The 27,222-nt window shown below is 54.4% G+C and overlaps 3 protein-coding genes across 3 annotated transcripts; all 3 read right to left on the reverse strand.

Moving 5' to 3' along the window:
* Positions 1-5,569: 5,569 nt before the first annotated feature.
* On the reverse strand, positions 5,570-7,376 carry LOC145517218 (uncharacterized). Its single transcript, XM_081519487.1, has 3 exons — positions 7,187-7,376; positions 6,475-6,787; positions 5,570-6,222 (listed from the first exon to the last, which is right to left on the reverse strand). Exons 1-3 carry the CDS (start codon positions 7,319-7,321, stop codon positions 5,594-5,596), a joined length of 1,077 nt encoding a protein of 358 aa, XP_081375613.1. The 5' UTR covers positions 7,322-7,376; the 3' UTR covers positions 5,570-5,593.
* A 5,838-nt stretch (positions 7,377-13,214) lies between these two features.
* On the reverse strand, positions 13,215-15,451 carry LOC145517111 (uncharacterized). Its single transcript, XM_081519370.1, has 3 exons — positions 14,829-15,451; positions 14,117-14,429; positions 13,215-13,864 (listed from the first exon to the last, which is right to left on the reverse strand). Exons 1-3 carry the CDS (start codon positions 15,063-15,065, stop codon positions 13,236-13,238), a joined length of 1,179 nt encoding a protein of 392 aa, XP_081375496.1. The 5' UTR covers positions 15,066-15,451; the 3' UTR covers positions 13,215-13,235.
* Positions 15,452-18,703: 3,252 nt separating this feature from the next.
* LOC145517273 (uncharacterized) lies at positions 18,704-22,661 on the reverse strand. Its single transcript, XM_081519549.1, has 3 exons — positions 22,472-22,661; positions 21,760-22,072; positions 18,704-21,507 (listed from the first exon to the last, which is right to left on the reverse strand). The coding sequence occupies exons 1-3, from the start codon at positions 22,604-22,606 to the stop codon at positions 20,879-20,881; spliced, it is 1,077 nt and encodes a 358-aa protein (XP_081375675.1). The 5' UTR covers positions 22,607-22,661; the 3' UTR covers positions 18,704-20,878.
* Between the last annotated feature and the right edge of the window lie 4,561 nt (positions 22,662-27,222).

Below are 27,222 nucleotides of genomic sequence, written 5' to 3' on the forward strand. Positions count from 1 at the left end.
TGGACAAGCATATGCCCCTCAGGGTTTCCCCAGTCTCTCCATCTGCAGAGTGGCGGTCATTCTCCCATCTGCTTCCTAGGTCTGTCGGCCTACGAGCAGCTCCATGCCTTTCCACCTGGGGCCGATATCACGTGGAGCGTGCGCGCTGAGACTTCAGAAAGAAAGATTCCTTCCTGGGCTGACACAGCACAGAATGGGGCAGAACGAGGCCTGGATGTGCCGTGGTACCCAGGAAAAGGCACTCCCCCTCCTGACTGTTTTGAGACCCCGCATCCAAGTTGGAGGACCGAAAGGAAGACTCGAAGGTCTCCCTCTCTTATAGAAAAGAGTGGCCAACTTTCTGGTCCTCTGTTTCCATTGAGATTCTGTTCAAGTGTCCCAGCTCGGCTTCTGCGGGTGGCTGAGCTTCTAATGGCTCCCTGCGTTCTTGTCTTTTCCTCTCCAAACCTTCCGTCCTTTTCCCCCTTCTGGGGTGGATGGGCGCTGTCATTGCTTCTACCTTCGAGACAGATTGATGAAAAGTCTGGACCATCGACTCCTTTCCTCTCTTTGGTTCCGTGTCTCTCTCTGGCTGTGTCCCTCTCTTTTCCTTTCTCAATTCAGTCTGTGTCTTCCTCTTTCTCTCTCGTGTGTGGACGGATGGATGCTAGGAATGCACATGTATATGATTAGATGAGGGTTATGTTTTAGGGATAGGTTAGAGGGAGAGAAAGGCTTTAGGTCGGAGTTGGTCATGGGGGAAGGGTCAAGGGTGGTGGTGGTGTTTCTTGGAATCTGAGTGCTGTGCATTCTTCGTCTCTTTCCATATGAACCCCTTCTCAGATACACCACTTGCAAGGAGTCTCTCGTGTTCCGTTTCCTCTCTTTTGCATTTGTGAATGCTTGCTTAGCTTCTCTGTTGTGAAGAGGTTCCATTGGATGGAAACCCATTGGTGTACTTCGTGTACCTCTTTCCCTTACTTGAAGAGACCCATTTCTACCTCCGCCCAGCAAATGGCAAGGAGACTCTGATGTTAAGGAGCCTTTGACCTACGCTTCTTTCTAGCTATCTCATGACATCAGCCTTTAGGGTGAGGTTTTCCCCGATATTGAGGTGGTCTGAGATCAAAACCAATAGCGTTCTTCAGATGTAGCTGTCTGGTTTTCCCATGGACATGTATTGAAGAGGCTTTCTTGTTCCCATTTGGATATTCTCCCCTTCTGTGTCAGAGATGAGTTGAGCATGGATGCTGGGGTCTGTGTCTGGACCCTCAACTTTATTCCATCGATCTGGATCTGTGTGTGTTGTTGTATTCCCAATAGCATACTGTCCGGCTCCTGCTGCTGCTGCTGCGGCTAAGTCACTTCAGTCGTGTCTGACTCTGCGCGACCCCATGGCCTGCAGCCTACCAGGCTCCTCCGTCCAGGGCATTTTCCAGGCAAGAGTACTGGAGTGGGTCGCCATTGCCTTCTCCGATACTCTCCTGAGGATCCTAGTTTGGTCGTCTGATTTCCTTTCACACAACCTTGGATGTCCGTATCGGGGCTTTTTCGTCGGATTGTATTGACAATTTAGGCTCTTTTCTGTTTCCGTACCCCTTTTGCAATTCTTGGTTGGGTGCGAAAATGCATTGGCATTTTGGGAGGAATAGCATCGAAGCTGTGGATTGCCTTGTGGGGCTGGGATATCATTTTCCAAATAGGAATTCTTTCAAGCCCTGAGCACAGCTTCTCTTTCCAGGGATTGGTGTGGGCTTGATCTTCCTTCTTCCATCTCTCGCCGTTTTGTGAGAACAGGTCCTTCCTTCCCTTCTGGGTTAGATGGACCCGTGGGGATCACTTCAGTGAATGGCATTGTCAGTGGGGGTGATAATTCCCTTCTCATTGGAAGACTTTGCTGTGAGTATTAGAAATGCAAGTGATTTCTCTTCCCCTTCCTCCCTGTCCATCTCTCAGAGCCACCGGGAAACAGAGGCCTCACCCAGGGTCACACAGGCCTGAGGAGGTACAACTAGACTGTTGATTCTTCAGGCCCTCAGTGCTGGACATCATCCGGGATACTCTGTGTGTGTCTTCCTCAGTCTGGTGTCCCTTCAGACCTTTCCCTAGTTTTCACAGGCTTGTTGTGTTGGTGTTCTTTGTCTGTTTGGAGACACATCCTTGATAAGCTTTGTGTTTCCACTCATTCGTCTCGCGATGTGTGACCTGTCTTTTGCTTTTGTACTGAGGTCTTTCCCACAGTAGATATCTTTGATTTTGCAAAGTCCACTGTATTCTCCTGGTTTTTTTTGTGGACTGCCTTTTAGTTTTGTGTGTGAAGACTCAAAGCACGTGTCCGGTTTCGGCTCATTGTTCCTCTAGATTTGTGACAAGTTTTCATGGAATGTTTGTCTAGGGATAACTGGAAGTGAACTCGGTGTAAGGTGTCAAGTCTCCATCTTCATTCATGTCATCCCCTGCAGTTTCCAATACCCTGTTCCTGAGTGGTATTGGAGACCTTGAGGGAAGTTTGCTTGCATTGGAGTTTGCGTTTCCACCTTGATTAACTTCACACTGTTCTGCCCTCAGGGACACTGTCAAGGGGGAGTGAGGAGCAGCCTGCACTTCCAGCAGTGACCACACGGTGGGGCGAGTGCTGCTCTCCCCTCTGGGAGCCCCAGGCCACAGGCATCCCAGTGAGGAGCCAGCTCTGTGCTCAGCTGAAAGGAGTTAGTCTCTCAGGAGCCTCTGAGCCCTTCCGTTTGGATCACCCAGGGTGGGCATTTACTGTGACAGAAAAAATTGCCCTGAATTCCATGGACGGAAGAGCCTGGCTGTGTAGAGATCGTGAGTTGCCGTGAATCAGACACAACTGAGGACACAAAAATTCAATAGATTAAAACACTTTTTGGGTGTGGGGGGGAGTGAAAGGGGGTGATGTGGGTTTTTTTGTCTTATAAAATAGCCAAGGGAAATCTAGTTTAAACCTAAATTCACATATATGGGATAGGTATAGCTCTCCGTCACCCTATTAAAAAAACTACTAAACTTTTCTGAAAGTTTATTTTGCAGCTTCCTTGAGCACTTCATTGTGAAGCTTTTTTTTTTTTTTTTCTGTGACTTTGGCCTCATTAAAAAGTACGGTTTGCCTTTACTGGATAATTTTGTTCATTGGTTTCTTAGGGAATCTTGGTAATATTTGAGTTTCCTGGGGAGTATGGTCACATGACCTGGCCCTGGCCAATCGGTGCCTTCCACCTCCTTGGCCACTGTGATTGGCTCCGGACTGGGGCAGTGCCCAATCGGGGCCCAGGGCCGGGCCTCACGTTAGAAGCCAGGGGAAGAGGAGCTCTCGTCCTGCTGGGGTAGGGGAAGGGGTGGGGCCGGGGGAGGTCAGGCTCCATAAGTGGGAGGGGCGTGAGGTCCGCCTGCGGCAGTTGGTGACCTTCCTGCTCCCCTCAGGGCAGAGCCGCCGGCGTGAGAATGAGGGCGCTGCTGAGCCCAGGGACTGGGATGGCCTGTTGCTGCTGTGGTCCCAGAGCTCCACCCGAGACCTGAGGGAAGCCGTCTGCCCGTGAGTCCTCTCCCGCTTGTCTGTCAGCTTGTTTGAAACATGCTGGGTTTTCTGCCCAGCTGGCTAAGGGGAGTCCCTGGAAACGCAAGGGTGTGGGTTTTGGCAGACTTCAGGGAAGACATGCCAGATGAGCCTGGGAGACTCCAGCTTAATCTGGATTCAGGAGATATCTCCTCGGGCCAGCTAGTAATTGTAGGATAAGCCTAATGAGTCTTCACAGGATGAAGAGAGTAACGTGCCAAGGTAGCAATCGATGTCCTCATTCGAGAGGTTGAAGCTGGTGCTCAGAGAAGCGGGGAACTTGGCCAGAACAAGCAGGTGTGCACCCAGACAGAACCCCCAGATCCGGCCATTGGAGCTCAGGGAGGCCACTGGTGTGGCTTGTCCCTGTGGCAGGGGCCGAGGCATGCAGCCCACCCTGATTCCTGCGGGGGCCTGACTTGGGAAGTGCCATCTGGTAGCTTTGAGACTCACCAAACCAAATTGCACTGGAGAGAGGAAGGACACCTTCCTTCATCCACCCCCCACCCCCGCCGGATTCCCACATACCCTGACCCCTTTCTCTGGATTTCGGAGCCATTTCCAGAGTCCCGCTCATATGACCTCATTCGAAGTGCACTGTGGACGAGCTGCCATCTGCAGCTGCTACCACAGCAGCCAAGGGCTTTAGCTCCCGAGTACCTCCCTTCCTTTGGAACTTGGGGGCCCTCTACTCCCCACTTGCACACCACACACCTTTGCTGAGGATTGTGGGGACCCTCACTCAGTTTGCAGCACGTTGTAGCCATCCCTGTCCTCTCAATACCTCCCTTGAAACTCAGCTTGTGAGCTCCTTTGGAGCAGCGTGGCCCACCTGCAACACTGCAACGGAAGAGACACAGCTGACAGTGAAACAGCAGCTTAGATCTGACGGCCGGAAAGCTCTGTCAAAAGGGACCTCCCTCTTCACACCGTAGAGGCTCTAGGAGCCGCCAGGGTTTCGGAACCAGTGCTGGGGCCAAAAGGACTCCACAGCTGTTTTCCTTCCTGGGGAGGGTTCTGGCTCGAGTGGGAATGGCTCAAGTCTCCTAAGGTTCTGAAAGCCCACTGTGTGCAGATTCACGGTACACAGAGAGCAGAAGGTGGAGTCCTGTCCTGGAGGTGGTCACAGCTCACGGATGAGCCAGGCAGGCAGGCAGGCAGGGCATGAGAACACCTGAGCTGCCTTCATGAGTGAATGGTGTGGGGGCAGAGGAAGAGAAGCCGGTCTGCTCCCTCGTGTGGTGCCCAGGGCAGGTTGTCCCCAGAGGAATCCCTTACGACAGTGAGGACTATCACGGCTGTTTCCCAAGGGGTTCTGTCAGTGCGTGTCTTCCCCGGAGCGGTCAGGCCGTCTCTAAAATACACTGGCCATGGGCATTGCCTCTCCTTGGAACTTCCCATCTGTTTCTCTTTTTTATGGAACAGTGAATTTCTAGAGGGGTTCTGGGCCACAAGGATGTTGGGTCATTTTCTAGCCTTCTGTCATGAAGAACGCTTTCCTGGGCGTTGGGGTGGTTTGTTGTTCCAGCTCCCTTTCTTGGCTTCTTTTGGGAGCTGGTGCAACAAGAGGAGCTCAGCCTCTGCCTTCTGGCTGAGATGGCACCCTTCAAACAGCAATGCCTGCCTGGAGATAATGATGGCATTTGCCAAAAGGGCTTCGTTTGGCACATGGTATCTTGAAAGGACGTACAACGTCCTTTCGGCTATCAAAGGCTAGTTCAAAGGACATAAACATGAGAACTCTCCAGTGGAGTCTTACAGTAGGTGGAGCGTCCGAAAAAAACTCCTTCAGTCATTTCACTGAGAGTCATTGATTGGGGACACCAAGAATATAGGAAGGAATGCAGAAGGAAAAGATGAAATTGTGTTCAGGATCGGGCGGAGGGATGAACAGGGCGTGCTTGCCTTGAATCCAGGCTTTGTTGGGGGGTGGGGCATAAAGATGGAACGGGTCTGAAACTACAAAGTGGTGATGGTAACACAGTATCACCAGAGTTACACAACAGTGTTCCCAAATTGCAACAATGATGAAAAAGTTTACTAATCCCAACTTAACCAACAAAAATACAGGAAACCACGCAAAAAAGAAAACATCACCAGAAAGGTGGAAACAAACCAAATGCAAAGCAGTTCGGGGGAAAGGAACTCCATGTCCCCTGGGGGCAGACCGAGTTGACGGCGTCCACGGTGAGCAGACAGGGATGGAGGCTGCAGAGCCGACCGCTCCCCTGGACGTGGTGTTTCCGGCAAGGGCTCTGGGTCTCTGTCCAGAGCGGGGGCTCGTTCTCCCTGCAGGGGTGGGTGAGTCATCGTGGGCGTCTGGGTGTTGCGCGGGAGCCAGGGCAGGCTCTCCCTGCCGAGGCGGTGACTCCTCCTCTGCCTCGGGTTCTCCTGCCAAAGGCCGAGCAGGTAGAGGTGCACGTGGAGGTGGAGGTTCTGGCTGAGGGGGTGGGACATCAGTGCCTGGGGCTGGGGGTCCTGCAGGCACGGAGATCCGATCTGCCCGGTGTGCTGGCCAGTACCCAGCTGGCCTGGTGTCTCTGCGAGGGCAAGTCTCGGTTCTCCATCTGCCCTCGGTGGATCCCTGGGTCCTGCACCTGGAGCCACCACCTCTGTAGGGACAGGTCTGGGAAGTGGAGCCTGGTTCCAGTTGGAGGCCAGTGCTAGAGCTGTGGGAGAAGCATCGTTTGCCCGCAGGCCAGCCTTGGCATGTGCGTATCCCGGGACAGAAAGCTTCCAAGAGATTCCCAAAGAATACCCAGGGTCGGATGTCTTTTGGGACTGAAGTGTGCAAGATGGGGGGCGGGGGGTGTGAGGCCAGCGCTTGCTGCAGGCCCAGCAGCAGCTTTCGGGGACTCGTCCCTGTGTAGCTCAGCACCCCCTCCGCACACACTCCCGTACACCAGCCCCAGCGTCCTCACCTCTGTGCTCTGGCGTGCTGGGCTCCAGGTCCTCCTGCTGCCTCAGAGGCCGGGGTTCTCGGGACTCTGGGTCGGAGCCGGGTGTGCTGAGCTCCGTGGCAGCCTCAGACTGGGCCGCCGGGTGTATCCTGGGCGGTGTCTCGGCAGCAGGCCTTCCCCGCCTCCGCTTCGCCCCCGGTGGGGCTGATGCCTCCGTGGGCACGCTCACCTGGAGCCTGCACTGGGCCTCACGGGCGGGGGGGTGGTGCTCCGACCCCTCCCTCCGGGAGCTGGATGGGGTGTCCCCGTCCTCGGCCTCATCACGTGGGAAGCTCTGCAACGACAGTGACCGTCAGCCAGCCATGCTGGGAGTTTTCCGAGCTGGGCCTGGCCAGTGGAGCCGCTGCTTCGGCCTGCTCGAACTTCTCTGCCCAGAAGGGTCAGAGACGTGTGTCTGCTCAGATCCCCACCCGGGAGGAAAGAGACCCACCTGAGGGTGTGAGGTCAGCCTGGGCGGCCGGCCCTGCCCGCACTCTCCCCATCCCGCCCAGCATGCTCTCCCCTGGGGTGTGGACACAACTTGTCCGCAGGCTTCTGACCCCACATCCACCTGGGCTTCCTTGAGGGAGACACACCCCGAGAAACCCGCATCCACACACACAGGCAAAGGACCCGGTGTTTCCGGGTGGCATGGGAGAGGTGGCCTGGCCCGGCCTGGGGCTCCCCGTGTTACCTTTCTGTTTCTCCGGGCAAAGGGCCAGAGGCGTCTCGGGGGTGCCCTGAGCCAACGTCGACAGGGTGCCCACGCACACTGCCTGTGAGCTCTCCTGAGGCCCCGGCCTCTGGGCAGGGGCAAACAGCAGAACATCTCGGCAGCAAGTGATCTGGCTGGGGGCTCCTCTCCGCTCTCGAGGCCTGGATACCCGGGTTGCGGGTTCTGTTGGGTTCTGTTGCCGGCAGGTGACATCATTTCCTGGGGTTCGTGCTGAGGTCCCTTCCCCAAAACTTCCCAAGCGAATCCCTGGGTTTCTGACTGCTCGACCACCACCCTTAAGCCATGTGCAGGCACACTGACACCCACCCAGCCCAGCCGACAGCCCTGGGGAGGCCTGGGTGCAGCCAGGGCCTGAGCTCCGAGGGCCCCGCTGCTCTCAGACCAGGCTCCTTCTTCTCATAAGTGGTGTGGCCCTGGACAAGCATATGCCCCTCAGGGTTTCCCCAGTCTCTCCATCTGCAGAGTGGCGGTCATTCTCCCATCTGCTTCCTAGGTCTGTCGGCCTACGAGCAGCTCCATGCCTTTCCACCTGGGGCCGATATCACGTGGAGCGTGTGCGCTGAGACTTCAGAAAGAAAGATTCCTTCCTGGGCTGACACAGCACAGAATGGGGCAGAACGAGGCCTGGATGTGCCGTGGTACCCAGGAAAAGGCACTCCCCCTCCTGACTGTTTTGAGACCCCGCATCCAAGTTGGAGGACCGAAAGGAAGACTCGAAGGTCTCCCTCTCTTATAGAAAAGAGTGGCCAACTTTCTGGTCCTCTGTTTCCATTGAGATTCTGTTCAAGTGTCCCAGCTCGGCTTCTGCGGGTGGCTGAGCTTCTAATGGCTCCCTGCGTTCTTGTCTTTTCCTCTCCAAACCTTCCGTCCTTTTCCCCCTTCTGGGGTGGATGGGCGCTGTCATTGCTTCTACCTTCGAGACAGATTGATGAAAAGTCTGGACCATCGACTCCTTTCCTCTCTTTGGTTCCGTGTCTCTCTCTGGCTGTGTCCCTCTCTTTTCCTTTCTCAATTCAGTCTGTGTCTTCCTCTTTCTCTCTCGTGTGTGGACGGATGGATGCTAGGAATGCACATGTATATGATTAGATGAGGGTTATGTTTTAGGGATAGGTTAGAGGGAGAGAAAGGCTTTAGGTCGGAGTTGGTCATGGGGGAAGGGTCAAGGGTGGTGGTGGTGTTTCTTGGAATCTGAGTGCTGTGCATTCTTCGTCTCTTTCCATATGAACCCCTTCTCAGATACACCACTTGCAAGGAGTCTCTCGTGTTCCGTTTCCTCTCTTTTGCATTTGTGAATGCTTGCTTAGCTTCTCTGTTGTGAAGAGGTTCCATTGGATGGAAACCCATTGGTGTACTTCGTGTACCTCTTTCCCTTACTTGAAGAGACCCATTTCTACCTCCGCCCAGCAAATGGCAAGGAGACTCTGATGTTAAGGAGCCTTTGACCTACGCTTCTTTCTAGCTATCTCATGACATCAGCCTTTAGGGTGAGGTTTTCCCCGATATTGAGGTGGTCTGAGATCAAAACCAATAGCGTTCTTCAGATGTAGCTGTCTGGTTTTCCCATGGACATGTATTGAAGAGGCTTTCTTGTTCCCATTTGGATATTCTCCCCTTCTGTGTCAGAGATGAGTTGAGCATGGATGCTGGGGTCTGTGTCTGGACCCTCAACTTTATTCCATCGATCTGGATCTGTGTGTGTTGTTGTATTCCCAATAGCATACTGTCCGGCTCCTGCTGCTGCTGCTGCGGCTAAGTCACTTCAGTCGTGTCTGACTCTGCGCGACCCCATGGCCTGCAGCCTACCAGGCTCCTCCGTCCAGGGCATTTTCCAGGCAAGAGTACTGGAGTGGGTCGCCATTGCCTTCTCCGATACTCTCCTGAGGATCCTAGTTTGGTCGTCTGATTTCCTTTCACACAACCTTGGATGTCCGTATCGGGGCTTTTTCGTCGGATTGTATTGACAATTTAGGCTCTTTTCTGTTTCCGTACCCCTTTTGCAATTCTTGGTTGGGTGCGAAAATGCATTGGCATTTTGGGAGGAATAGCATCGAAGCTGTGGATTGCCTTGTGGGGCTGGGATATCATTTTCCAAATAGGAATTCTTTCAAGCCCTGAGCACAGCTTCTCTTTCCAGGGATTGGTGTGGGCTTGATCTTCCTTCTTCCATCTCTCGCCGTTTTGTGAGAACAGGTCCTTCCTTCCCTTCTGGGTTAGATGGACCCGTGGGGATCACTTCAGTGAATGGCATTGTCAGTGGGGGTGATAATTCCCTTCTCATTGGAAGACTTTGCTGTGAGTATTAGAAATGCAAGTGATTTCTCTTCCCCTTCCTCCCTGTCCATCTCTCAGAGCCACCGGGAAACAGAGGCCTCACCCAGGGTCACACAGGCCTGAGGAGGTACAACTAGACTGTTGATTCTTCAGGCCCTCAGTGCTGGACATCATCCGGGATACTCTGTGTGTGTCTTCCTCAGTCTGGTGTCCCTTCAGACCTTTCCCTAGTTTTCACAGGCTTGTTGTGTTGGTGTTCTTTGTCTGTTTGGAGACACATCCTTGATAAGCTTTGTGTTTCCACTCATTCGTCTCGCGATGTGTGACCTGTCTTTTGCTTTTGTACTGAGGTCTTTCCCACAGTAGATATCTTTGATTTTGCAAAGTCCACTGTATTCTCCTGGTTTTTTTTTGTGGACTGCCTTTTAGTTTTGTGTGTGAAGACTCAAAGCACGTGTCCGGTTTCGGCTCATTGTTCCTCTAGATTTGTGACAAGTTTTCATGGAATGTTTGTCTAGGGATAACTGGAAGTGAACTCGGTGTAAGGTGTCAAGTCTCCATCTTCATTCATGTCATCCCCTGCAGTTTCCAATACCCTGTTCCTGAGTGGTATTGGAGACCTTGAGGGAAGTTTGCTTGCATTGGAGTTTGCGTTTCCACCTTGATTAACTTCACACTGTTCTGCCCTCAGGGACACTGTCAAGGGGGAGTGAGGAGCAGCCTGCACTTCCAGCAGTGACCACACGGTGGGGCGAGTGCTGCTCTCCCCTCTGGGAGCCCCAGGCCACAGGCATCCCAGTGAGGAGCCAGCTCTGTGCTCAGCTGAAAGGAGTTAGTCTCTCAGGAGCCTCTGAGCCCTTCCGTTTGGATCACCCAGGGTGGGCATTTACTGTGACAGAAAAAATTGCCCTGAATTCCATGGACGGAAGAGCCTGGCTGTGTAGAGATCGTGAGTTGCCGTGAATCAGACACAACTGAGGACACAAAAATTCAATAGATTAAAACACTTTTTGGGTGTGGGGGGGAGTGAAAGGGGGTGATGTGGGTTTTTTTGTCTTATAAAATAGCCAAGGGAAATCTAGTTTAAACCTAAATTCACATATATGGGATAGGTATAGCTCTCCGTCACCCTATTAAAAAAACTACTAAACTTTTTTGAAAGTTTATTTTGTAGCTTCCTTGAGCACTTCATTGTGAAGCTTTTTTTTTTTTTTTCTGTGACTTTGGCCTCATTAAAAAGTACGGTTTGCCTTTACTGGATAATTTTGTTCATTGGTTTCTTAGGGAATCTTGGTAATATTTGAGTTTCCTGGGGAGTATGGTCACATGACCTGGCCCTGGCCAATCGGTGCCTTCCACCTCCTTGGCCACTGTGATTGGCTCCGGACTGGGGCAGTGCCCAATCGGGGCCCAGGGCCGGGCCTCACGTTAGAAGCCAGGGGAAGAGGAGCTCTCGTCCTGCTGGGGTAGGGGAAGGGGTGGGGCCGGGGGAGGTCAGGCTCCATAAGTGGGAGGGGCGTGAGGTCCGCCTGCGGCAGTTGGTGACCTTCCTGCTCCCCTCAGGGCAGAGCCGCCGGCGTGAGAATGAGGGCGCTGCTGAGCCCAGGGACTGGGATGGCCTGTTGCTGCTGTGGTCCCAGAGCTCCACCCGAGACCTGAGGGAAGCCGTCTGCCCGTGAGTCCTCTCCCGCTTGTCTGTCAGCTTGTTTGAAACATGCTGGGTTTTCTGCCCAGCTGGCTAAGGGGAGTCCCTGGAAACGCAAGGGTGTGGGTTTTGGCAGACTTCAGGGAAGACATGCCAGATGAGCCTGGGAGACTCCAGCTTAATCTGGATTCAGGAGATATCTCCTCGGGCCAGCTAGTAATTGTAGGATAAGCCTAATGAGTCTTCACAGGATGAAGAGAGTAACGTGCCAAGGTAGCAATCGATGTCCTCATTCGAGAGGTTGAAGCTGGTGCTCAGAGAAGCGGGGAACTTGGCCAGAACAAGCAGGTGTGCACCCAGACAGAACCCCCAGATCCGGCCATTGGAGCTCAGGGAGGCCACTGGTGTGGCTTGTCCCTGTGGCAGGGGCCGAGGCATGCAGCCCACCCTGATTCCTGCGGGGGCCTGACTTGGGAAGTGCCATCTGGTAGCTTTGAGACTCACCAAACCAAATTGCACTGGAGAGAGGAAGGACACCTTCCTTCATCCACCCCCCACCCCCGCCGGATTCCCACATACCCTGACCCCTTTCTCTGGATTTCGGAGCCATTTCCAGAGTCCCGCTCATATGACCTCATTCGAAGTGCACTGTGGACGAGCTGCCATCTGCAGCTGCTACCACAGCAGCCAAGGGCTTTAGCTCCCGAGTACCTCCCTTCCTTTGGAACTTGGGGGCCCTCTACTCCCCACTTGCACACCACACACCTTTGCTGAGGATTGTGGGGACCCTCACTCAGTTTGCAGCACGTTGTAGCCATCCCTGTCCTCTCAATACCTCCCTTGAAACTCAGCTTGTGAGCTCCTTTGGAGCAGCGTGGCCCACCTGCAACACTGCAACGGAAGAGACACAGCTGACAGTGAAACAGCAGCTTAGATCTGACGGCCGGAAAGCTCTGTCAAAAGGGACCTCCCTCTTCACACCGTAGAGGCTCTAGGAGCCGCCAGGGTTTCGGAACCAGTGCTGGGGCCAAAAGGACTCCACAGCTGTTTTCCTTCCTGGGGAGGGTTCTGGCTCGAGTGGGAATGGCTCAAGTCTCCTAAGGTTCTGAAAGCCCACTGTGTGCAGATTCACGGTACACAGAGAGCAGAAGGTGGAGTCCTGTCCTGGAGGTGGTCACAGCTCACGGATGAGCCAGGCAGGCAGGCAGGCAGGGCATGAGAACACCTGAGCTGCCTTCATGAGTGAATGGTGTGGGGGCAGAGGAAGAGAAGCCGGTCTGCTCCCTCGTGTGGTGCCCAGGGCAGGTTGTCCCCAGAGGAATCCCTTACGACAGTGAGGACTATCACGGCTGTTTCCCAAGGGGTTCTGTCAGTGCGTGTCTTCCCCGGAGCGGTCAGGCCGTCTCTAAAATACACTGGCCATGGGCATTGCCTCTCCTTGGAACTTCCCATCTGTTTCTCTTTTTTATGGAACAGTGAATTTCTAGAGGGGTTCTGGGCCACAAGGATGTTGGGTCATTTTCTAGCCTTCTGTCATGAAGAACGCTTTCCTGGGCGTTGGGGTGGTTTGTTGTTCCAGCTCCCTTTCTTGGCTTCTTTTGGGAGCTGGTGCAACAAGAGGAGCTCAGCCTCTGCCTTCTGGCTGAGATGGCACCCTTCAAACAGCAATGCCTGCCTGGAGATAATGATGGCATTTGCCAAAAGGGCTTCGTTTGGCACATGGTATCTTGAAAGGACGTACAACGAACTTTCGGCTATCAAAGGCTAGTTCAAAGGACATAAACATGAGAACTCTCCAGTGGAGTCTTACAGTAGGTGGAGCGTCCGAAAAAAACTCCTTCAGTCATTTCACTGAGAGTCATTGATTGGGGACACCAAGAATATAGGAAGGAATGCAGAAGGAAAAGATGAAATTGTGTTCAGGATCGGGCGGAGGGATGAACAGGGCGTGCTTGCCTTGAATCCAGGCTTTGTTGGGGGGTGGGGCATAAAGATGGAACGGGTCTGAAACTACAAAGTGGTGATGGTAACACAGTATCACCAGAGTTACACAACAGTGTTCCCAAATTGCAACAATGATGAAAAAGTTTACTAATCCCAACTTAACCAACAAAAATACAGGAAACCACGCAAAAAAGAAAACATCACCAGAAAGGTGGAAACAAACCAAATGCAAAGCAGTTCGGGGGAAAGGAACTCCATGTCCCCTGGGGGCAGACCGAGTTGACGGCGTCCACGGTGAGCAGACAGGGATGGAGGCTGCAGAGCCGACCGCTCCCCTGGACGTGGTGTTTCCGGCAAGGGCTCTGGGTCTCTGTCCAGAGCGGGGGCTCGTTCTCCCTGCAGGGGTGGGTGAGTCATCGTGGGCGTCTGGGTGTTGCGCGGGAGCCAGGGCAGGCTCTCCCTGCCGAGGCGGTGACTCCTCCTCTGCCTCGGGTTCTCCTGCCAAAGGCCGAGCAGGTAGAGGTGCACGTGGAGGTGGAGGTTCTGGCTGAGGGGGTGGGACATCAGTGCCTGGGGCTGGGGGTCCTGCAGGCACGGAGATCCGATCTGCCCGGTGTGCTGGCCAGTACCCAGCTGGCCTGGTGTCTCTGCGAGGGCAAGTCTCGGTTCTCCATCTGCCCTCGGTGGATCCCTGGGTCCTGCACCTGGAGCCACCACCTCTGTAGGGACAGGTCTGGGAAGTGGAGCCTGGTTCCAGTTGGAGGCCAGTGCTAGAGCTGTGGGAGAAGCATCGTTTGCCCGCAGGCCAGCCTTGGCATGTGCGTATCCCGGGACAGAAAGCTTCCAAGAGATTCCCAAAGAATACCCAGGGTCGGATGTCTTTTGGGACTGAAGTGTGCAAGATGGGGGGCGGGGGGTGTGAGGCCAGCGCTTGCTGCAGGCCCAGCAGCAGCTTTCGGGGACTCGTCCCTGTGTAGCTCAGCACCCCCTCCGCACACACTCCCGTACACCAGCCCCAGCGTCCTCACCTCTGTGCTCTGGCGTGCTGGGCTCCAGGTCCTCCTGCTGCCTCAGAGGCCGGGGTTCTCGGGACTCTGGGTCGGAGCCGGGTGTGCTGAGCTCCGTGGCAGCCTCAGACTGGGCCGCCGGGTGTATCCTGGGCGGTGTCTCGGCAGCAGGCCTTCCCCGCCTCCGCTTCGCCCCCGGTGGGGCTGATGCCTCCGTGGGCACGCTCACCTGGAGCCTGCACTGGGCCTCACGGGCGGGGGGGTGGTGCTCCGACCCCTCCCTCCGGGAGCTGGATGGGGTGTCCCCGTCCTCGGCCTCATCACGTGGGAAGCTCTGCAACGACAGTGACCGTCAGCCAGCCATGCTGGGAGTTTTCCGAGCTGGGCCTGGCCAGTGGAGCCGCTGCTTCGGCCTGCTCGAACTTCTCTGCCCAGAAGGGTCAGAGACGTGTGTCTGCTCAGATCCCCACCCGGGAGGAAAGAGACCCACCTGAGGGTGTGAGGTCAGCCTGGGTGGCCGGCCCTGCCCGCACTCTCCCCATCCCGCCCAGCATGCTCTCCCCTGGGGTGTGGACACAACTTGTCCGCAGGCTTCTGACCCCACATCCACCTGGGCTTCCTTGAGGGAGACACACCCCGAGAAACCCGCATCCACACACACAGGCAAAGGACCCGGTGTTTCCGGGTGGCATGGGAGAGGTGGCCTGGCCCGGCCTGGGGCTCCCCGTGTTACCTTTCTGTTTCTCCGGGCAAAGGGCCAGAGGCGTCTCGGGGGTGCCCTGAGCCAACGTCGACAGGGTGCCCACGCACACTGCCTGTGAGCTCTCCTGAGGCCCCGGCCTCTGGGCAGGGGCAAACAGCAGAACATCTCGGCAGCAAGTGATCTGGCTGGGGGCTCCTCTCCGCTCTCGAGGCCTGGATACCCGGGTTGCGGGTTCTGTTGGGTTCTGTTGCCGGCAGGTGACATCATTTCCTGGGGTTCGTGCTGAGGTCCCTTCCCCAAAACTTCCCAAGCGAATCCCTGGGTTTCTGACTGCTCGACCACCACCCTTAAGCCATGTGCAGGCACAGTGACACCCACCCAGCCCAGCCGACAGCCCTGGGGAGGCCTGGGTGCAGCCAGGGCCTGAGCTCCGAGGGCCCCGCTGCTCTCAGACCAGGCTCCTTCTTCTCATAAGTGGTGTGGCCCTGGACAAGCATATGCCCCTCAGGGTTTCCCCAGTCTCTCCATCTGCAGAGTGGCGGTCATTCTCCCATCTGCTTCCTAGGTCTGTCGGCCTACGAGCAGCTCCATGCCTTTCCACCTGGGGCCGATATCACGTGGAGCGTGTGCGCTGAGACTTCAGAAAGAAAGATTCCTTCCTGGGCTGACACAGCACAGAATGGGGCAGAACGAGGCCTGGATGTGCCGTGGTACCCAGGAAAAGGCACTCCCCCTCCTGACTGTTTTGAGACCCCGCATCCAAGTTGGAGGACCGAAAGGAAGACTCGAAGGTCTCCCTCTCTTATAGAAAAGAGTGGCCAACTTTCTGGTCCTCTGTTTCCATTGAGATTCTGTTCAAGTGTCCCAGCTCGGCTTCTGCGGGTGGCTGAGCTTCTAATGGCTCCCTGCGTTCTTGTCTTTTCCTCTCCAAACCTTCCGTCCTTTTCCCCCTTCTGGGGTGGATGGGCGCTGTCATTGCTTCTACCTTCGAGACAGATTGATGAAAAGTCTGGACCATCGACTCCTTTCCTCTCTTTGGTTCCGTGTCTCTCTCTGGCTGTGTCCCTCTCTTTTCCTTTCTCAATTCAGTCTGTGTCTTCCTCTTTCTCTCTCGTGTGTGGACGGATGGATGCTAGGAATGCACATGTATATGATTAGATGAGGGTTATGTTTTAGGGATAGGTTAGAGGGAGAGAAAGGCTTTAGGTCGGAGTTGGTCATGGGGGAAGGGTCAAGGGTGGTGGTGGTGTTTCTTGGAATCTGAGTGCTGTGCATTCTTCGTCTCTTTCCATATGAACCCCTTCTCAGATACACCACTTGCAAGGAGTCTCTCGTGTTCCGTTTCCTCTCTTTTGCATTTGTGAATGCTTGCTTAGCTTCTCTGTTGTGAAGAGGTTCCATTGGATGGAAACCCATTGGTGTACTTCGTGTACCTCTTTCCCTTACTTGAAGAGACCCATTTCTACCTCCGCCCAGCAAATGGCAAGGAGACTCTGATGTTAAGGAGCCTTTGACCTACGCTTCTTTCTAGCTATCTCATGACATCAGCCTTTAGGGTGAGGTTTTCCCCGATATTGAGGTGGTCTGAGATCAAAACCAATAGCGTTCTTCAGATGTAGCTGTCTGGTTTTCCCATGGACATGTATTGAAGAGGCTTTCTTGTTCCCATTTGGATATTCTCCCCTTCTGTGTCAGAGATGAGTTGAGCATGGATGCTGGGGTCTGTGTCTGGACCCTCAACTTTATTCCATCGATCTGGATCTGTGTGTGTTGTTGTATTCCCAATAGCATACTGTCCGGCTCCTGCTGCTGCTGCTGCGGCTAAGTCACTTCAGTCGTGTCTGACTCTGCGCGACCCCATGGCCTGCAGCCTACCAGGCTCCTCCGTCCAGGGCATTTTCCAGGCAAGAGTACTGGAGTGGGTCGCCATTGCCTTCTCCGATACTCTCCTGAGGATCCTAGTTTGGTCGTCTGATTTCCTTTCACACAACCTTGGATGTCCGTATCGGGGCTTTTTCGTCGGATTGTATTGACAATTTAGGCTCTTTTCTGTTTCCGTACCCCTTTTGCAATTCTTGGTTGGGTGCGAAAATGCATTGGCATTTTGGGAGGAATAGCATCGAAGCTGTGGATTGCCTTGTGGGGCTGGGATATCATTTTCCAAATAGGAATTCTTTCAAGCCCTGAGCACAGCTTCTCTTTCCAGGGATTGGTGTGGGCTTGATCTTCCTTCTTCCATCTCTCGCCGTTTTGTGAGAACAGGTCCTTCCTTCCCTTCTGGGTTAGATGGACCCGTGGGGATCACTTCAGTGAATGGCATTGTCAGTGGGGGTGATAATTCCCTTCTCATTGGAAGACTTTGCTGTGAGTATTAGAAATGCAAGTGATTTCTCTTCCCCTTCCTCCCTGTCCATCTCTCAGAGCCACCGGGAAACAGAGGCCTCACCCAGGGTCACACAGGCCTGAGGAGGTACAACTAGACTGTTGATTCTTCAGGCCCTCAGTGCTGGACATCATCCGGGATACTCTGTGTGTGTCTTCCTCAGTCTGGTGTCCCTTCAGACCTTTCCCTAGTTTTCACAGGCTTGTTGTGTTGGTGTTCTTTGTCTGTTTGGAGACACATCCTTGATAAGCTTTGTGTTTCCACTCATTCGTCTCGCGATGTGTGACCTGTCTTTTGCTTTTGTACTGAGGTCTTTCCCACAGTAGATATCTTTGATTTTGCAAAGTCCACTGTATTCTCCTGGTTTTTTTTGTGGACTGCCTTTTAGTTTTGTGTGTGAAGACTCAAAGCACGTGTCCGGTTTCGGCTCATTGTTCCTCTAGATTTGTGACAAGTTTTCATGGAATGTTTGTCTAGGGATAACTGGAAGTGAACTCGGTGTAAGGTGTCAAGTCTCCATCTTCATTCATGTCATCCCCTGCAGTTTCCAATACCCTGTTCCTGAGTGGTATTGGAGACCTTGAGGGAAGTTTGCTTGCATTGGAGTTTGCGTTTCCACCTTGATTAACTTCACACTGTTCTGCCCTCAGGGACACTGTCAAGGGGGAGTGAGGAGCAGCCTGCACTTCCAGCAGTGACCACACGGTGGGGCGAGTGCTGCTCTCCCCTCTGGGAGCCCCAGGCCACAGGCATCCCAGTGAGGAGCCAGCTCTGTGCTCAGCTGAAAGGAGTTAGTCTCTCAGGAGCCTCTGAGCCCTTCCGTTTGGATCACCCAGGGTGGGCATTTACTGTGACAGAAAAAATTGCCCTGAATTCCATGGACGGAAGAGCCTGGCTGTGTAGAGATCGTGAGTTGCCGTGAATCAGACACAACTGAGGACACAAAAATTCAATAGATTAAAACACTTTTTGGGTGTGGGGGGGAGTGAAAGGGGGTGATGTGGGTTTTTTTGTCTTATAAAATAGCCAAGGGAAATCTAGTTTAAACCTAAATTCACATATATGGGATAGGTATAGCTCTCCGTCACCCTATTAAAAAAACTACTAAACTTTTCTGAAAGTTTATTTTGCAGCTTCCTTGAGCACTTCATTGTGAAGCTTTTTTTTTTTTTTTTCCTGTGACTTTGGCCTCATTAAAAAGTACGGTTTGCCTTTACTGGATAATTTTGTTCATTGGTTTCTTAGGGAATCTTGGTAATATTTGAGTTTCCTGGGGAGTATGGTCACATGACCTGGCCCTGGCCAATCGGTGCCTTCCACCTCCTTGGCCACTGTGATTGGCTCCGGACTGGGGCAGTGCCCAATCGGGGCCCAGGGCCGGGCCTCACGTTAGAAGCCAGGGGAAGAGGAGCTCTCGTCCTGCTGGGGTAGGGGAAGGGGTGGGGCCGGGGGAGGTCAGGCTCCATAAGTGGGAGGGGCGTGAGGTCCGCCTGCGGCAGTTGGTGACCTTCCTGCTCCCCTCAGGGCAGAGCCGCCGGCGTGAGAATGAGGGCGCTGCTGAGCCCAGGGACTGGGATGGCCTGTTGCTGCTGTGGTCCCAGAGCTCCACCCGAGACCTGAGGGAAGCCGTCTGCCCGTGAGTCCTCTCCCGCTTGTCTGTCAGCTTGTTTGAAACATGCTGGGTTTTCTGCCCAGCTGGCTAAGGGGAGTCCCTGGAAACGCAAGGGTGTGGGTTTTGGCAGACTTCAGGGAAGACATGCCAGATGAGCCTGGGAGACTCCAGCTTAATCTGGATTCAGGAGATATCTCCTCGGGCCAGCTAGTAATTGTAGGATAAGCCTAATGAGTCTTCACAGGATGAAGAGAGTAACGTGCCAAGGTAGCAATCGATGTCCTCATTCGAGAGGTTGAAGCTGGTGCTCAGAGAAGCGGGGAACTTGGCCAGAACAAGCAGGTGTGCACCCAGACAGAACCCCCAGATCCGGCCATTGGAGCTCAGGGAGGCCACTGGTGTGGCTTGTCCCTGTGGCAGGGGCCGAGGCATGCAGCCCACCCTGATTCCTGCGGGGGCCTGACTTGGGAAGTGCCATCTGGTAGCTTTGAGACTCACCAAACCAAATTGCACTGGAGAGAGGAAGGACACCTTCCTTCATCCACCCCCCACCCCCGCCGGATTCCCACATACCCTGACCCCTTTCTCTGGATTTCGGAGCCATTTCCAGAGTCCCGCTCATATGACCTCATTCGAAGTGCACTGTGGACGAGCTGCCATCTGCAGCTGCTACCACAGCAGCCAAGGGCTTTAGCTCCCGAGTACCTCCCTTCCTTTGGAACTTGGGGGCCCTCTACTCCCCACTTGCACACCACACACCTTTGCTGAGGATTGTGGGGACCCTCACTCAGTTTGCAGCACGTTGTAGCCATCCCTGTCCTCTCAATACCTCCCTTGAAACTCAGCTTGTGAGCTCCTTTGGAGCAGCGTGGCCCACCTGCAACACTGCAACGGAAGAGACACAGCTGACAGTGAAACAGCAGCTTAGATCTGACGGCCGGAAAGCTCTGTCAAAAGGGACCTCCCTCTTCACACCGTAGAGGCTCTAGGAGCCGCCAGGGTTTCGGAACCAGTGCTGGGGCCAAAAGGACTCCACAGCTGTTTTCCTTCCTGGGGAGGGTTCTGGCTCGAGTGGGAATGGCTCAAGTCTCCTAAGGTTCTGAAAGCCCACTGTGTGCAGATTCACGGTACACAGAGAGCAGAAGGTGGAGTCCTGTCCTGGAGGTGGTCACAGCTCACGGATGAGCCAGGCAGGCAGGCAGGCAGGGCATGAGAACACCTGAGCTGCCTTCATGAGTGAATGGTGTGGGGGCAGAGGAAGAGAAGCCGGTCTGCTCCCTCGTGTGGTGCCCAGGGCAGGTTGTCCCCAGAGGAATCCCTTACGACAGTGAGGACTATCACGGCTGTTTCCCAAGGGGTTCTGTCAGTGCGTGTCTTCCCCGGAGCGGTCAGGCCGTCTCTAAAATACACTGGCCATGGGCATTGCCTCTCCTTGGAACTTCCCATCTGTTTCTCTTTTTTATGGAACAGTGAATTTCTAGAGGGGTTCTGGGCCACAAGGATGTTGGGTCATTTTCTAGCCTTCTGTCATGAAGAACGCTTTCCTGGGCGTTGGGGTGGTTTGTTGTTCCAGCTCCCTTTCTTGGCTTCTTTTGGGAGCTGGTGCAACAAGAGGAGCTCAGCCTCTGCCTTCTGGCTGAGATGGCACCCTTCAAACAGCAATGCCTGCCTGGAGATAATGATGGCATTTGCCAAAAGGGCTTCGTTTGGCACATGGTATCTTGAAAGGACGTACAACGAACTTTCGGCTATCAAAGGCTAGTTCAAAGGACATAAACATGAGAACTCTCCAGTGGAGTCTTACAGTAGGTGGAGCGTCCGAAAAAAACTCCTTCAGTCATTTCACTGAGAGTCATTGATTGGGGACACCAAGAATATAGGAAGGAATGCAGAAGGAAAAGATGAAATTGTGTTCAGGATCGGGCGGAGGGATGAACAGGGCGTGCTTGCCTTGAATCCAGGCTTTGTTGGGGGGTGGGGCATAAAGATGGAACGGGTCTGAAACTACAAAGTGGTGATGGTAACACAGTATCACCAGAGTTACACAACAGTGTTCCCAAATTGCAACAATGATGAAAAAGTTTACTAATCCCAACTTAACCAACAAAAATACAGGAAACCACGCAAAAAAGAAAACATCACCAGAAAGGTGGAAACAAACCAAATGCAAAGCAGTTCGGGGGAAAGGAACTCCATGTCCCCTGGGGGCAGACCGAGTTGACGGCGTCCACGGTGAGCAGACAGGGATGGAGGCTGCAGAGCCGACCGCTCCCCTGGACGTGGTGTTTCCGGCAAGGGCTCTGGGTCTCTGTCCAGAGCGGGGGCTCGTTCTCCCTGCAGGGGTGGGTGAGTCATCGTGGGCGTCTGGGTGTTGCGCGGGAGCCAGGGCAGGCTCTCCCTGCCGAGGCGGTGACTCCTCCTCTGCCTCGGGTTCTCCTGCCAAAGGCCGAGCAGGTAGAGGTGCACGTGGAGGTGGAGGTTCTGGCTGAGGGGGTGGGACATCAGTGCCTGGGGCTGGGGGTCCTGCAGGCACGGAGATCCGATCTGCCCGGTGTGCTGGCCAGTACCCAGCTGGCCTGGTGTCTCTGCGAGGGCAAGTCTCGGTTCTCCATCTGCCCTCGGTGGATCCCTGGGTCCTGCACCTGGAGCCACCACCTCTGTAGGGACAGGTCTGGGAAGTGGAGCCTGGTTCCAGTTGGAGGCCAGTGCTAGAGCTGTGGGAGAAGCATCGTTTGCCCACAGGCCAGCCTTGGCATGTGCGTATCCCGGGACAGAAAGCTTCCAAGAGATTCCCAAAGAATACCCAGGGTCGGATGTCTTTTGGGACTGAAGTGTGCAAGATGGGGGGCGGGGGGTGTGAGGCCAGCGCTTGCTGCAGGCCCAGCAGCAGCTTTCGGGGACTCGTCCCTGTGTAGCTCAGCACCCCCTCCGCACACACTCCCGTACACCAGCCCCAGCGTCCTCACCTCTGTGCTCTGGCGTGCTGGGCTCCAGGTCCTCCTGCTGCCTCAGAGGCCGGGGTTCTCGGGACTCTGGGTCGGAGCCGGGTGTGCTGAGCTCCGTGGCAGCCTCAGACTGGGCCGCCGGGTGTATCCTGGGCGGTGTCTCGGCAGCAGGCCTTCCCCGCCTCCGCTTCGCCCCCGGTGGGGCTGATGCCTCCGTGGGCACGCTCACCTGGAGCCTGCACTGGGCCTCACGGGCGGGGGGGTGGTGCTCCGACCCCTCCCTCCGGGAGCTGGATGGGGTGTCCCCGTCCTCGGCCTCATCACGTGGGAAGCTCTGCAACGACAGTGACCGTCAGCCAGCCATGCTGGGAGTTTTCCGAGCTGGGCCTGGCCAGTGGAGCCGCTGCTTCGGCCTGCTCGAACTTCTCTGCCCAGAAGGGTCAGAGACGTGTGTCTGCTCAGATCCCCACCCGGGAGGAAAGAGACCCACCTGAGGGTGTGAGGTCAGCCTGGGTGGCCGGCCCTGCCCGCACTCTCCCCATCCCGCCCAGCATGCTCTCCCCTGGGGTGTGGACACAACTTGTCCGCAGGCTTCTGACCCCACATCCACCTGGGCTTCCTTGAGGGAGACACACCCCGAGAAACCCGCATCCACACACACAGGCAAAGGACCCGGTGTTTCCGGGTGGCATGGGAGAGGTGGCCTGGCCCGGCCTGGGGCTCCCCGTGTTACCTTTCTGTTTCTCCGGGCAAAGGGCCAGAGGCGTCTCGGGGGTGCCCTGAGCCAACGTCGACAGGGTGCCCACGCACACTGCCTGTGAGCTCTCCTGAGGCCCCGGCCTCTGGGCAGGGGCAAACAGCAGAACATCTCGGCAGCAAGTGATCTGGCTGGGGGCTCCTCTCCGCTCTCGAGGCCTGGATACCCGGGTTGCGGGTTCTGTTGGGTTCTGTTGCCGGCAGGTGACATCATTTCCTGGGGTTCGTGCTGAGGTCCCTTCCCCAAAACTTCCCAAGCGAATCCCTGGGTTTCTGACTGCTCGACCACCACCCTTAAGCCATGTGCAGGCACAGTGACACCCACCCAGCCCAGCCGACAGCCCTGGGGAGGCCTGGGTGCAGCCAGGGCCTGAGCTCCGAGGGCCCCGCTGCTCTCAGACCAGGCTCCTTCTTCTCATAAGTGGTGTGGCCCTGGACAAGCATATGCCCCTCAGGGTTTCCCCAGTCTCTCCATCTGCAGAGTGGCGGTCATTCTCCCATCTGCTTCCTAGGTCTGTCGGCCTACGAGCAGCTCCATGCCTTTCCACCTGGGGCCGATATCACGTGGAGCGTGTGCGCTGAGACTTCAGAAAGAAAGATTCCTTCCTGGGCTGACACAGCACAGAATGGGGCAGAACGAGGCCTGGATGTGCCGTGGTACCCAGGAAAAGGCACTCCCCCTCCTGACTGTTTTGAGACCCCGCATCCAAGTTGGAGGACCGAAAGGAAGACTCGAAGGTCTCCCTCTCTTATAGAAAAGAGTGGCCAACTTTCTGGTCCTCTGTTTCCATTGAGATTCTGTTCAAGTGTCCCAGCTCGGCTTCTGCGGGTGGCTGAGCTTCTAATGGCTCCCTGCGTTCTTGTCTTTTCCTCTCCAAACCTTCCGTCCTTTTCCCCCTTCTGGGGTGGATGGGCGCTGTCATTGCTTCTACCTTCGAGACAGATTGATGAAAAGTCTGGACCATCGACTCCTTTCCTCTCTTTGGTTCCGTGTCTCTCTCTGGCTGTGTCCCTCTCTTTTCCTTTCTCAATTCAGTCTGTGTCTTCCTCTTTCTCTCTCGTGTGTGGACGGATGGATGCTAGGAATGCACATGTATATGATTAGATGAGGGTTATGTTTTAGGGATAGGTTAGAGGGAGAGAAAGGCTTTAGGTCGGAGTTGGTCATGGGGGAAGGGTCAAGGGTGGTGGTGGTGTTTCTTGGAATCTGAGTGCTGTGCATTCTTCGTCTCTTTCCATATGAACCCCTTCTCAGATACACCACTTGCAAGGAGTCTCTCGTGTTCCGTTTCCTCTCTTTTGCATTTGTGAATGCTTGCTTAGCTTCTCTGTTGTGAAGAGGTTCCATTGGATGGAAACCCATTGGTGTACTTCGTGTACCTCTTTCCCTTACTTGAAGAGACCCATTTCTACCTCCGCCCAGCAAATGGCAAGGAGACTCTGATGTTAAGGAGCCTTTGACCTACGCTTCTTTCTAGCTATCTCATGACATCAGCCTTTAGGGTGAGGTTTTCCCCGATATTGAGGTGGTCTGAGATCAAAACCAATAGCGTTCTTCAGATGTAGCTGTCTGGTTTTCCCATGGACATGTATTGAAGAGGCTTTCTTGTTCCCATTTGGATATTCTCCCCTTCTGTGTCAGAGATGAGTTGAGCATGGATGCTGGGGTCTGTGTCTGGACCCTCAACTTTATTCCATCGATCTGGATCTGTGTGTGTTGTTGTATTCCCAATAGCATACTGTCCGGCTCCTGCTGCTGCTGCTGCGGCTAAGTCACTTCAGTCGTGTCTGACTCTGCGCGACCCCATGGCCTGCAGCCTACCAGGCTCCTCCGTCCAGGGCATTTTCCAGGCAAGAGTACTGGAGTGGGTCGCCATTGCCTTCTCCGATACTCTCCTGAGGATCCTAGTTTGGTCGTCTGATTTCCTTTCACACAACCTTGGATGTCCGTATCGGGGCTTTTTCGTCGGATTGTATTGACAATTTAGGCTCTTTTCTGTTTCCGTACCCCTTTTGCAATTCTTGGTTGGGTGCGAAAATGCATTGGCATTTTGGGAGGAATAGCATCGAAGCTGTGGATTGCCTTGTGGGGCTGGGATATCATTTTCCAAATAGGAATTCTTTCAAGCCCTGAGCACAGCTTCTCTTTCCAGGGATTGGTGTGGGCTTGATCTTCCTTCTTCCATCTCTCGCCGTTTTGTGAGAACAGGTCCTTCCTTCCCTTCTGGGTTAGATGGACCCGTGGGGATCACTTCAGTGAATGGCATTGTCAGTGGGGGTGATAATTCCCTTCTCATTGGAAGACTTTGCTGTGAGTATTAGAAATGCAAGTGATTTCTCTTCCCCTTCCTCCCTGTCCATCTCTCAGAGCCACCGGGAAACAGAGGCCTCACCCAGGGTCACACAGGCCTGAGGAGGTACAACTAGACTGTTGATTCTTCAGGCCCTCAGTGCTGGACATCATCCGGGATACTCTGTGTGTGTCTTCCTCAGTCTGGTGTCCCTTCAGACCTTTCCCTAGTTTTCACAGGCTTGTTGTGTTGGTGTTCTTTGTCTGTTTGGAGACACATCCTTGATAAGCTTTGTGTTTCCACTCATTCGTCTCGCGATGTGTGACCTGTCTTTTGCTTTTGTACTGAGGTCTTTCCCACAGTAGATATCTTTGATTTTGCAAAGTCCACTGTATTCTCCTGGTTTTTTTTTGTGGACTGCCTTTTAGTTTTGTGTGTGAAGACTCAAAGCACGTGTCCGGTTTCGGCTCATTGTTCCTCTAGATTTGTGACAAGTTTTCATGGAATGTTTGTCTAGGGATAACTGGAAGTGAACTCGGTGTAAGGTGTCAAGTCTCCATCTTCATTCATGTCATCCCCTGCAGTTTCCAATACCCTGTTCCTGAGTGGTATTGGAGACCTTGAGGGAAGTTTGCTTGCATTGGAGTTTGCGTTTCCACCTTGATTAACTTCACACTGTTCTGCCCTCAGGGACACTGTCAAGGGGGAGTGAGGAGCAGCCTGCACTTCCAGCAGTGACCACACGGTGGGGCGAGTGCTGCTCTCCCCTCTGGGAGCCCCAGGCCACAGGCATCCCAGTGAGGAGCCAGCTCTGTGCTCAGCTGAAAGGAGTTAGTCTCTCAGGAGCCTCTGAGCCCTTCCGTTTGGATCACCCAGGGTGGGCATTTACTGTGACAGAAAAAATTGCCCTGAATTCCATGGACGGAAGAGCCTGGCTGTGTAGAGATCGTGAGTTGCCGTGAATCAGACACAACTGAGGACACAAAAATTCAATAGATTAAAACACTTTTTGGGTGTGGGGGGGAGTGAAAGGGGGTGATGTGGGTTTTTTTGTCTTATAAAATAGCCAAGGGAAATCTAGTTTAAACCTAAATTCACATATATGGGATAGGTATAGCTCTCCGTCACCCTATTAAAAAAACTACTAAACTTTTTTGAAAGTTTATTTTGTAGCTTCCTTGAGCACTTCATTGTGAAGCTTTTTTTTTTTTTTTTCTGTGACTTTGGCCTCATTAAAAAGCACGGTTTGCCTTTACTGGATAATTTTGTTCATTGGTTTCTTAGGGAATCTTGGTAATATTTGAGTTTCCTGGGGAGTATGGTCACATGACCTGGCCCTGGCCAATCGGTGCCTTCCACCTCCTTGGCCACTGTGATTGGCTCCGGACTGGGGCAGTGCCCAATCGGGGCCCAGGGCCGGGCCTCACGTTAGAAGCCAGGGGAAGAGGAGCTCTCGTCCTGCTGGGGTAGGGGAAGGGGTGGGGCCGGGGGAGGTCAGGCTCCATAAGTGGGAGGGGCGTGAGGTCCGCCTGCGGCAGTTGGTGACCTTCCTGCTCCCCTCAGGGCAGAGCCGCCGGCGTGAGAATGAGGGCGCTGCTGAGCCCAGGGACTGGGATGGCCTGTTGCTGCTGTGGTCCCAGAGCTCCACCCGAGACCTGAGGGAAGCCGTCTGCCCGTGAGTCCTCTCCCGCTTGTCTGTCAGCTTGTTTGAAACATGCTGGGTTTTCTGCCCAGCTGGCTAAGGGGAGTCCCTGGAAACGCAAGGGTGTGGGTTTTGGCAGACTTCAGGGAAGACATGCCAGATGAGCCTGGGAGACTCCAGCTTAATCTGGATTCAGGAGATATCTCCTCGGGCCAGCTAGTAATTGTAGGATAAGCCTAATGAGTCTTCACAGGATGAAGAGAGTAACGTGCCAAGGTAGCAATCGATGTCCTCATTCGAGAGGTTGAAGCTGGTGCTCAGAGAAGCGGGGAACTTGGCCAGAACAAGCAGGTGTGCACCCAGACAGAACCCCCAGATCCGGCCATTGGAGCTCAGGGAGGCCACTGGTGTGGCTTGTCCCTGTGGCAGGGGCCGAGGCATGCAGCCCACCCTGATTCCTGCGGGGGCCTGACTTGGGAAGTGCCATCTGGTAGCTTTGAGACTCACCAAACCAAATTGCACTGGAGAGAGGAAGGACACCTTCCTTCATCCACCCCCCACCCCCGCCGGATTCCCACATACCCTGACCCCTTTCTCTGGATTTCGGAGCCATTTCCAGAGTCCCGCTCATATGACCTCATTCGAAGTGCACTGTGGACGAGCTGCCATCTGCAGCTGCTACCACAGCAGCCAAGGGCTTTAGCTCCCGAGTACCTCCCTTCCTTTGGAACTTGGGGGCCCTCTACTCCCCACTTGCACACCACACACCTTTGCTGAGGATTGTGGGGACCCTCA

The sequence above is a fragment of the Giraffa tippelskirchi genome, chromosome 8, assembly GCF_054371585.1.
Source record: "Giraffa tippelskirchi isolate mGirTip1 chromosome 8, T2T-mGirTip1v1.2.pri, whole genome shotgun sequence".
Classification (NCBI taxonomy): Eukaryota; Metazoa; Chordata; class Mammalia; order Artiodactyla; family Giraffidae; genus Giraffa; species Giraffa tippelskirchi.